The 12,275-nt window shown below is 35.6% G+C and overlaps 1 protein-coding gene across 2 annotated transcripts in view; it reads right to left on the bottom strand.

The window, feature by feature from the left end:
• Positions 1-10,653, bottom strand: part of LOC107564568 (peroxisome proliferator-activated receptor gamma coactivator-related protein 1-like) — a 28,952-nt gene extending 18,299 nt beyond the window's left edge. The window contains exons 1-5 of one of the 2 annotated variants that reach the window (XM_016249672.1): positions 10,540-10,653; positions 6,304-6,561; positions 5,012-5,095; positions 3,039-3,861; positions 1,554-1,604 (exon numbers count right to left, since the gene is read on the bottom strand). In XM_016249672.1, coding sequence (XP_016105158.1) covers positions 1,554-1,604; positions 3,039-3,861; positions 5,012-5,095; positions 6,304-6,561; positions 10,540-10,626 — 1,303 coding nt within the window. In that variant the 5' untranslated portion in view covers positions 10,627-10,653. The remainder of the gene's footprint in view (positions 1-1,553; positions 1,605-3,038; positions 3,862-5,011; positions 5,096-6,303; positions 6,562-10,539) is intronic. The other variant, XM_016249674.1, reaches the window with a different exon arrangement.
• Positions 10,654-12,275: the final 1,622 nt, after the last annotated feature.

The following is a 12,275-nucleotide window of genomic DNA, read 5'->3' on the forward strand; positions in this document are numbered from 1 at the left end:
GGTGCCTGAACCGATACTTATTAAAAAATAAATTAATAAAAAAATCCCCCAAAAAATGATGGATTGGCCATTAGAACAGAAAAAGAATAGAGAGTGCAAATGTTAGAGGGTCAAGTTTTTAAAATAAATAATAAATAATAAAATTAGAAGTAGCATTAGAATAGAGAGTGCTAGAGTTAGAGGGTCAAATGAAGATGAAAGAGATGTGTTTTCAGCCGTTTCTTGAAAATATTAAGGACTCAGCTGCTTGGATTGAGCTGGTCACCAGGAGGGAACAGTTAATGTAAAAGTCCATGAAAGTTTTATCATGGGTAGAATGCAAAATGTTTTAATACAAGCATTTCAGTCAAATGTAATTTATGCAATATTTCAAACCTTTAACCCACTTGGGAAAATCAGCCCATGGCAACAGTTTAAAAGTAGCCCAATTCTGTGGAAAAAACGTGGACTTGGCAACCCTGCATCCAACAAGAGCTACCGGAGTCAGCTTTGCCTGATCACAGGTCGAGAATAAGGAGAGATGACTAACGAGACCATGCTGGAGTATACGCTCAACAGATCCTGAGCTCACTGACAAATATCTGATCTTGTAAGATGTGCTCCCTTTACACAGAGTGTGTGTGATCGCGAAATCGAAAGTGAAAGTAAACGGCGCAAACGCTCATTCAAAAATATTTAAATACTCCGCATCCTGAGAGCGGCTCCCTGATGCGGCAAAATTATATTCAATATTAGAATGTTTAAAGCAGTGGACACGAAAATCGCGGGAGCGAAACACATGTTGCTGGAGCAGGCGGCAACGGTCAGAGATTCAGCGGGAGCGGGATTAAGAAAACAGCCGAATCCGAAGGTCCAAAAAGAGGACATGTCCGGGAAAAAGAGGACGTAAGGTCACTCTAATTTATAATCTATTGCTAATCAATGTATTCTTTTTTAAGTAGCATATGGAACATATTTTCTGCCTCGTTCTGTGACAAGAAGAAAAGGAAGCATGTGACTGGTGTTGTGGAGTAAAAAGGTTATGTTCTCTTTTGTTGGACAGCAGGTTTAGAAATGTGAATATAAGGGAGGGTTAGCTTTAAGCATGTTTAGCTTAGTTAATGTAAGGCTACCTGCTGCCATCAGAGCAAGTGTAATTACTGCATTCACGCGCTCCTCGGATGCTCTCGTTTCCAGAGTTGTGCTTTTAAGTCGGAATGTGGAAACAACACGGACACTCTCGTTACTACAAACATGTGTTGGATTTGTATTATTAGAGCTTTCCGACTTGTTCACATATATATTTTCTCAGTCTGGAAATGATTTTTCACGTGTGGTGCCGGTGATGAGGCTTCTTACGTGCGTTTCGGAGAACCAGAGGACACATATTTCAATCGATCGCTCAGGCATGGCACCGAAATCTGCGTTCGGATTCGGTTCTAGTACATACTGGTTACCGGTGCCATATTGGTCCCGGGTTTCGGAACCCAACCCTAATCTGCCCTGATGTAAACGAGCTGATAGTGTCTATTCAATTACACGCGATCATAAACGAACGTGCATTTATCATTTACCTCGAGTCTCAAACTGCTCCAAAAGGCTGGTCAGATCAGCGGCTTCAATTCCTGCAAAACAAACACAACACGAAACACTATCAAACTTTTATTTTAGTATCACGAATATACTACTATAGCTTTTATATAAATTATTTGAATTCCTTTTTTTCATATTTTCCATTTAAATTTTTAAGTTTCAGTAATCTTGTTGCTAAAAGTTAAAATTTTTACAATGTTTGTAGTTTTTATTTAGTTTCTACATTACACATATATATATATATAATTATTGTAATAACATTGTTTTTATATTTGAGCTAAACCTTTAAAAAAGTACTTTTTATTAGTTTTTTATTTTAGTCTATTTACTTTTTATTAATATTTTAAATTAAATATTAAATTATAATTTAAACACGAAACTATCAAACTTTTATTTTAGTATCACGAATATACTACTATAGTTTTTATATAAATTATTTAAATTCCTTTTAATTAAGTTTCAGTAATCTTGTTGCTAAAAGTAAAAATTTTTACAATGTTTGTATGTAGCTTATTTAGTTTCAACATTACACACATGTATATATATATATACACACACACACACATAATTATTGTACAAACATTGTTTACATATTTGCTTTTAATTTTAGCTAAACCTTTAAAAAGTATTTTTTTTATTTTTACATTTGTATATTTTTTATATCTATATTGTTTTTTCCATTGTATTAGTTTCTGTTATTTGAAAAATCTACTTATGTTTTTATTATTTTTATTTCGGTTTTATTTTTAGTTATTTTAGAACATCAAGTATTTTTATTTATTTTATTTACTTTCTATTATATATATATATATATATATATATATATATATATATATCTAGTGCTAGACATTTTAGCAATAAGGTTATTATTAATTATCCGTACAGCAGTATTATTTTTTGCAGCCATCTTTTATTTAGTCTTAGTCTTACTCGAATGTTATCATATTTAGGCAGCCTTGTCCTGTTTTTGTTCAGTCAAGTTTAACTCAACGAAATGTCTGAGCGTTTTAGTCGATTAAATCTTAGTCACATTTTCGTCGTGCTGTATTATGGTTAAACTGATAAAAATTTATTTAGCTCAAAATTATAATCGTAATGATTGTTGTCATTTGAGAAATGTATTTTGCATTTCAGGTATTGCACTTTCTCCAGTAAACACAAATCAACAGAACTCGTGGTCCCTCATCTAGTGTACTGATTTATTATAGGCTTTTTATTATATAAATGAATACCAAAGACTTATGCACTCTTTCTGTTTACATTATGAACACTAGTATAAAATAGCCTGTTTCTCTATTAAAGCAACAGCGGTTGAGTAAGTGCATTTATTCAGAAACCAGTCACTGTTTTCAATCGAGCGAGCACCTAACAAACCATACATCGATGGAAAGCTCATCAAAAAATCGACCCGTATGACTGGTTTTGTGGTCCAATATCTTTATGAATGAGACAAATGGTCTGCTCACCGATTTCTCCACACATCGTCTGCTTCGGTCTCCTTTCTAAAGTTTCGGGTTTGACCTCAGAGACTCGACCCTCTTCACAAGAAACACAAGCATCTGGTTCTGAGTTTGTGTGGCGTGTGGGTTTCAAGGGCACTAAAACCGGGTTTGGCGGGTCAATGAGAAGACCTACAGCCTTCCTGGCGTCTTTGGATGGAGATGTCCATGTGTTTGGATCCAGGATTGGCGGAAGCTCCTTGTTGGGAAGCTCGGGAAGCGAAGGCCATTTGGTTCGGAAGTCCATCCGTTTGTCCTCCAGAGGCGGCTTCTTCTGTCTGAGGAGACGGTACTGGTCTAGACTGAGCGCTTTGGGCTTCTGAGAGGAAGTGATGTCGTTTTTACAGGATGTGGATTCAGAAGTCTCCTCGTCGTCAGGTGGAATCTCGTGAACGGAGATTAAGTTTAACGCAAAAGTCACCGTCTTCTTCACCCGTCTATCCGTATTTTCGTTCTGTGCATTTGGTTCTGCTTTTGGATTCGAGTCTTTTCCTGATCGGTCCAGAATGTTCTCTTCCTGTTCCTCGTAACCTTCTACATCAACAAACCCCTCCTCTTCCTCCTCCGCACACACTCGCGTCTCTTTCTCGGTCCTGACGCAGTACGGATGCATGTGTCTCACTAAATCGGCAAGTAAATCCCGGCAGTCCTGTGGGAATATCGGGTCGGATTCGATCCGGAAGGTTCTCACAGATCGGCTCTTCTTCTCATCGTCGCCTCGCTGTGAGCTCTCGCTCTGCGTCCCTAAATATCGACGAGGTCTTAACTGTCTGTCGGACATCACGACCTCCTGAAGGAGAGAAAACACACTTGAGACACAACTCGAGGTCGAGCGATATACAGCGTTTAGTTTTTAATTGGCACTATCTTCGTCTTGGAAGTGTGATAAATATTGATATATAAACATTGATTTTTGTATTTTAGTTTGTTCTGTAAACACAATTATTTTAAGGAACATTAGTTTTTTTTAGTTAATGATTATAACCTTGCTTTGAAAACATTTTAATCGAATATATTTACATTAAATATATATAATGTGTAATATTTCATGTGTATATATATACTTTGCGAATGTGTGTGCACAGAAAACATAGTTTTAAAAATAAATTTTAAGTAATTATGTGTAAAAGAAATACGAGAGCAAGGTAAAATACATATAATATGAATTATAAAATATATTTTATGTAATAAAAACTGTACATGCCATGTGAAAATTACATTTTAAAAATTTTAATTTTCTTTTGTAAATCGTTTCAATATTTCATGACAATAAAATAAAATAATGTGATGAAGCAACTATTATATATATATATATATAAAATATAGAAGTCAATTTTCAAATTTTTGTTCTTACAAAATAATCTTTTTGAAGTAGTTATGTAAAAAAGAAGCATAAGAGCTATATATATATATATATTATTTTATTTAATTTATATATATATATATATATATATATATAATGATACTATTTATTTTATTATTATTGAAAATTAAAAAAATTAAAAAATATTGATTTTAATTTATTTTATTTCTAGCTATTTTATTCTCTCTTTTTCTTGTATATAATTTCACAATATATTTCATGACAATACTATATAAATCATCAATGTGTGACGAAGCACAACTACTTTTTATTATTATTTATTTTAATAATTACAAAAACGTTCTCATGATTAAGTGATTATTTTTAATTTCTTAATTAGCACTAGTTTAACGACTGGCCAATTAATCGGTTATCGGCTAGATTTTTAAAACTTAGTTATAGTTTTCTGCAAAATCCAGTCTCGGTGGAGCTCTAGATTCGACACAACAACACGTACAACAGTTACAGTAGATTTAGAGAAATATCTAGTTTGAGTTCGACCATCATCAGCTGGGTGTGACGCTGTGGAGAAAGAGTCTTGATCAGCTCATTAACGGAGCAGCCAGAGGAAACATACTCTTCCGGACTTCTTTACGGCTGCTGATTGAGAGATTTTGGGCCGATCCGGAGACGACGGACTCAAATGAAGCAGATTCCTGAGCTGTGACGGAAACACGTTTGACAGAAGTAAATACTTTAACACGTTTTAAAACACTGAACAATAGGGATGTAACGATATCAAAACCTCACGGTACGATAATATCGCGATATGAAGTCCACGATACGATATTTATCGTGATATTTGAAGACAAATGAAGAATTGGAATCTAATGCACTTTGAGAGTTCAGAATGAAGAGCTGCGACACATGTTCTTAACTAAGAAAACTTAAATCAGAAAAAGTCAGAAAAAGAACTTTTTATTTGTGATCTACTGTCTCAGTCTAAATTACACTCACACTGCTGTTTTAGGAAGATAAACTAATTATTATAATAACAGTAATAGCCATATATTATAAAACAATTGCACTGTAAAATAAAAGAAAATGAATGTATCATAGCTATATTATTTGAGCTTTATACTACAGTAGAGAAATAACAATACTTCTTTCCTAGTTTCTACACTTGAGAGAGATCTTGTGAATCTGGCCTGCGTTTAAACCGTTAGCTGTCAGCGATTCATGCTGCACTTTAAGCTTTTATTTAGAAGGAAACTCCAGCTTCAGTGAAAACAGGATTACAAAAACACGTCTCGCTACAAATCTAGAGAAACGCTGTCATCATCTGCCGTGAAAATAAAGCATAACTGGTGTCTGCTGCGTTCCCAAACGCGCGCTAAACTCACAGCAGGTGAAATAAAGGAGTGGACCGCATTCATTCAGTGTGAACGAGTCGCTCTGAGACGCAGAAAACACCGGATCACGAGCCGATCGTCTGAACCAAGTGTGTGCTTCACTTTGAAACAGACTTGATGAAGAGATGAAGCATATTGTGCTTTCGGTTCGAGTTCGTTTGAGATACTGTGCCGAAGCAGAATGACCCAAAACACTACTTTAAACACCTTTTATGTTACAATAAGAAGTTTAAATGTATTTGAAAAACTACACACACCTATCGTTTCATACCGTCACGAGAACTTCCAGATTTCAGAATAGCTTTTTCTAGTAGCCATAAAGACTTTAAATTCTATTGTTTGTTGTCTCTTGTGAAACATTGTAATTCCTTGTATGTTATGCATACTTGGCCAATAAATGTTGATTCATTGATTGTGACCGCGATAATATCGAGACAGTTTTGCTATCGCGATATCACGATATTGATATATCATTACATCCCTAGTAAACAATGATAGCATGTCCGTGTCGACTAACCGTGTGATCCGAACCCTTCTGAGCCGAGAAGATCTCCGCGTCTGGCAGCGTGTCGAATGGCGACAGCGTCTCGACGTCCACGCTATCCAACATCTCGGTCAGAGCGGACAGCAGCGACGCCTCGCTCTCCATGCTGTTCGTCGGCGTCTTCTCCTGAAAGATGGATAAAATGGACGGATCCAGGCTTCCGTGAAGCGCATCGGAGATCCTTCCGACATCCAGCTCGAAGACGGGAACATCGCGTTTCATAAATTCAACCTGTGGATAAAACAAATCACACAACCCAGGTTAAAAAAAACTAAGTGCACTTCTATAATGTACTTAAAGTGCTCTATTTTCACGCACTAATTTTGTACTTAATGCACTAAAAGTGATTCTTTAGCACTTCTTAAGATCGACTCAACTGTGCTATTCCGGGACACCATGAATATGAACTAAAATGTGCTTTTAACTTACTATCTCTGTATTTAGTCACCACTTGAGTGCACTAGTGTATGAAAGATGGGTTCTTCAAGTGGTGACTAAATAAATTATTTCCCAAAATAGCACAGTTGAGTACACTTAGTCGATATATATATTATATACATACAAAATTAGTGCGCGAAAATAGAGCACTTTAAGTACATTATAGAAGTGTACCTTTTTTTGACCTGGAAAACAATGCCAGATTCAAATCCTGCAGGATAAACTCTGGCCTTTATATTCCAGTAAAGTCAAAGCTGTAAAGTCAGTATGATAAGGAATTACAACAGTCCAACAATCCGTTAACTTAAAGGGATACTCCACCCCAAAATGAAAATGTTGTCATTAATCTCTTACCCCCGTGTCGTTCTAAACCCGTAAAAGCTTCGTTCGTCTTCGGAACACAATTTAAGATATTTTGGATGAAACCCGGGAGGCTTTGTGCTGCTTGCGTTCAGCTCATATTCTCCAAAACGGCATTACGGTGATGCGGAGAGACACAGAGGAGACAAATTATTGAATAAAGTCGTTATTTTTGTTTTCTTCGCGTACAAAAAGTATTCTCGTCGCTTCATAACGTTACGGTTGAACCACTGATGGCAGATGGACTATTCTGACGATGCTTTTCAGACTTTTCTGGACCTTGACAGTGTAAGTTACTTGGCAGTCAATTTGGAGAATATGAGCTGAACACAAGCAGCGTACGCTCTTCTGTGTCAGCCGCGACACAAAGATACGTTTTCTACGTGCATTTACGCTTTGATTTGAATAAAAACAGCGCATCAGTGCAGCGCGGCTGACACAGAAGAGCGTACGCTGCTTGTGTTCAGCTCATATTCTCCAAAACGGCATTACGGTGATGCGGAGAGACACAGAGGAGACAAATTGTTGAATAAAGTCGTTATTTTTGTTTTCTTCGCGTACAAAAAGTATTCTCGTCGCTTCATAACGTTACGGTTGAACCACTGATGGCAGATGGACTATTCTGACGATGCTTTTCAGACTTTTCTGGACCTTGACAGTGTAAGTTACTTGGCAGTCAATGGGACCGTCACAAGCCTCCCGGGTTTCATCCAAAATATCTTAAATTGTGTTCCGAAGACGAACGAAGCTTTTACGGGTTTAGAACGACACGGGGGTAAGTGCTTAATGACAAGATTTTCATTTTGGGGTGGAGTATCCCTTTAAAGGTCCCCTGAAATGCTAAGAAACACACAGCGTTACTCTGTGTTGACGTCATTTTAACTGAAACAGGAAGACAGGGCGGGACATATCAAGCAGCTCCGCCCCTTTTTAAAATATCCAATAGCGTTCGTTTATATCACAGCTTGGGCTAGAGCCGTTGAGCTCCGTAAAGCCGCATTTGACAGCCACAATCTCATCCATATTGCTATAAAATATAGCATTCTGTGTAGAATTCAAATAGCTCCGATACATCTTGTGGTCTGCGCCGACTCGCGCGTGTGATCCGCTCCGTGCTATCGTGTCTCCGGACCAGAGCAGAGTGTGTGCGCAGTGCGGTGGTTAGCGTGACACAGCGCAAAACCAGACTTATTTTTTTCCTCGTTCCCGTTCAAGTGACTGATTTCAGCGTCGATTTTATAGTGTAGGGGGCGGGGCTTCGGCTTCTAGAGAGCGTCTGATTGGACAAAGTGTGATGAGAAGCTGAAGTACGATGTGACGTCACAAAAATCGTTGAGCCGTTTTGTCGGAAGCGACGAACTGCGTGCTTTGAACGCTTATATCTTCTAAACGCGAATTGTGTCACTGTTTTGGCGCACACTGCCTTATAGATAACCTTATATTGATACCAACACCCAAAAAACTCTAATTTTGATTTCACGGGGACTTTAAGTCATATTTCCTGTAACTACAGCAAAGCACTTTACTGAATATAGTTTGTTAAAAAGTATACATGTTCATGGTTTAATCCAGCACTGTCATCTGATTTCTAATTTTACAGAAGTAACAAATTAATATAACATTAACGATATATATTTTATTATATTTTAGTAGTTAATAGTTTCAATAGAAACAATTACAAGAAAAGAAAATCTGAATTTTAAGACTGTCTATAATGAATTTTGTAAACTTTCGGTACACTGGGTTGTACACAAAATTTGGATTTATTTTTCAATCAAATATTTATTCTACTCTGCATTTCAATAATACAATTGTTTACATAATTCCCATTTGTTTTAAGAAGTGTCACTATCACTAATTAAAGCTATTTTTGAAACAAACATCGACTGAAATAAACTATAAAATTCATCACACTTCTCATTTTAAGTACTCAAATTAAATCAATTAAATGTAATAAAAATATATATTAAATTGTATATAGCTAGACTATAATTTAACCAGAAAAGTTTACATTTTAAATATGCATATTAAAAAGTTGTACACTAGCTCGAAATTTACAGTTTGATGATTGTGTTTATTCTGCAGATAATTTAAATAATATTTGCCCAAAAATAAAAACGTAATATTGTGAACTTGCCACAATGGTAATTATAGACAAAAAACAACGACTACAGTAACAATACAGCTGTAAATACTGACATTTTCTTAACTATATAGTAACAATTTATTTAATTTTATATATGAAGAGTTTATTTGCAAAAACATAACTCCGTGTTTTTTTTTCATTTTCAAAAATCGTGTTTTTTATTGTATTAGCTGTATTTTTAGTTATTTTTTAACCTACTCAAAATAACCCACCTGCAGTCTGATTGAGAATAACCGGAACGCACAATAAAAAAAACACGATTTCTGAAAATTGTTTCAATTTTCTGCAAACGAACGCTTCATTTTAACGTGATTTACTATTTTACGGTAAAAACGATAAAGTAAGACATATAACATAATTATATATTTTATTAAGTGTTGAAACTTAGTTAATAAATAATTACTAGAAAAGAAAAGTGTGCATTTTAAATCTGTATAACAAATAAGAATAATAATAAATAAAAAAATCGTCTTTTTTTCATTTAAATGTTTTATTTTTGAAATGTTGTTGTATGCATTTGTCATTTTTATTTAATTTATTTCATTTTCTTAAATGTGTGCATATATATACATAGTATTTATAGCGTTTTAGCTGTTAGTTTTCATTACTTTTTCTTATTTGTAAGTCGCTTTGGATAAAAGCGTCTGCTGAATGACTAAACGTAAAGTAAAGTAAAAGTAAATAAAATTGTAAAGTTCATATAGAAGTATACTAGGTAGTTCACACGCATGGACTAAAGAACAAACTCTGCAAAACTCTCAATGTGATTTTCTGAAGTGTATTAAGTGTGAATATGAACTGATTCGGATTGAATCTTGATCTGAGAATGATTCAGGCGTGCGTGCGTGCGTCACGTCAGCGTCATTTGAGCTACGCACGTATCAATACGTGAGCGTTATCTGCCGGTGAAGATAATAAGCTTCAGTTAAAATCAATGATTCATTTATTCATGCATTTAAATATGAACACGTGCAGAAAAGGTCGCGTAAGACTCGTTTCATTCATTCATTCAATGGCGTTTCGTACTGATTGAGTACCAAAGCTGTCAAACAAACACGATCGACAAACTTAACCACCTTTGAGCAGTTAACAAGCTCTCAAAAGCGCATTTCTGGAGCTTTATAACGCGTGCGTAACTCCACATCCGCCTCGAGTCGCGCTGGCGTCCACGTGTTCGCGCGAGGAGCGTCTTTTTTACACATGATCATCGTCACAGCGTCTTTATATAAACACCTGCGGATAAACAGCAGAAACATATACACGACCTGAGAGCCCTGGTGCGCTTGTGCTGCGGGACAGTCCGTCAAATTACACTTTAAATCCTTCAGTTTTGCGCCATGCGGCGCCGCCATTTTGATTCGGAGAGCTGAGCTGCGCGCTAGGCGCCGGGGGAGTCACGTGATGCGGAGGTTCCCGGGAAAATGACTGCTTGAATGCGTTTTTAAAAAAAAAGTCGTTGCAGTTGCCAGGCAACAACTTACAACAGCCGCATAAACAGTTTACCTCAGATTTGTTTTGCGGTAATTACTATTATTGTTCATATTTTATTTGATTTCTGTAATAAGGATGACGGAATACAGTGGCATCTAGTGCTCGATTTTATCAGGTAGGGCATTTATCGATAACGATTTATTAATTTTCTCTCAAGTCTCGTTGCTTTCATTTCATTAGTTACCGGCCAAATAAGGGATTATTTATTTAAAGTGAAATACTAATTTCTTCAACTCTGCATTTCTATAATATCACTCTTAACATGATTCACATTATAATCAATATTTCTGTATTGTTGTCCAGTGAAGTATCGCGATGACGTTACATTTACCGCAGAAGAAATGTAACGTTAAACGATATAAAGTATAAGATATATACGATAAGATGTATATACATTTTATTTATTTCGTTTATTTAAGATGAAAACCGAAAATATAAAAATAAAATCGAATTAAAAATATATACAAAAACAATAATCGTAATGTCAATTTTACTAAAATAACACATCTCTAAATTTGCTTTGTTTCATAATGTATTGCTAATAATAGTCAATATTATATATATTAGCGGATACTGGATATCTAACGCTCATCTCTCCCATTTTTACATTTAGATTACTTATTAGATTATCTTATAAAAACACTAATAAATTAATAACTATCTCAAAATGAATATGCATTTTTGTTATTATATTGCCTAAATTCATTTTTAAAACATTTAATTTAGTTTTTTAGTGTTTTATTTTTAATTTATTTAGACACAATGCCATGCAAATAAATAAAGTGCATTAAAATAAACACTTAAATGGTTATTTTTGGATGTTTTGTCAAATTTGGAATTGTAATATTGACCAGTGCATGAAAAAACAACAACAACAGTGTTTTCGCCTGAAGTGTCTTGACTTAATTTCAGTAAAGTGCATTAAAATAAACACTTAAATGCATTCAAATAAACACTTAAATGTGTATTTTTGGATGTTTTGTCAAATTTGGAATTGTAATATTGACCAGTGCATGAAAAAACAACAACAACAGTGTTTTCGCCTGAAGTGTCTTGACTTAATTTCAGTAAAGTGCATTATAGTATGTCACATTAAACTCTTCTCAAAGAACAAGAAAAGTCCTGTTTTCCACAGTCAGCAGAGCATTATTTTCAGGTGTTCTGGTGTTAATTCGTCCTCTCTTTCTCTCTCTCTGAGCCGCACTAGCAGAAGGGAGCTCCGTGAAAGTGGGTCACCTTCCGGATCAATCCAGACCCTGCGGTTTCTCCCGAGAGATTGCCATTATCTGCACACACACAGGTAGATCTGCTCACCTCCAGCAGACGATGTGCTACGCTCACAGAGCTTCCTCCTGTTCCTTCATTTCTCGCTCTCGCTTCACCCTCCTCTTCCCTCGCTTCCAGTATCAGTGGCCTCTCAGAATTTGGCAGGAAACCTAGAAAACCTCTCAAATGAAACCTATAGAAGAGAACACACACACACACACACTTTTCATTTCCTTCAACTAGT

Source organism: Sinocyclocheilus grahami, unplaced genomic scaffold (genome assembly GCF_001515645.1).
Source record: "Sinocyclocheilus grahami isolate Dianchi unplaced genomic scaffold, SAMN03320097.WGS_v1.1 scaffold947.1, whole genome shotgun sequence".
Taxonomy (NCBI): Eukaryota; Metazoa; Chordata; class Actinopteri; order Cypriniformes; family Cyprinidae; genus Sinocyclocheilus; species Sinocyclocheilus grahami.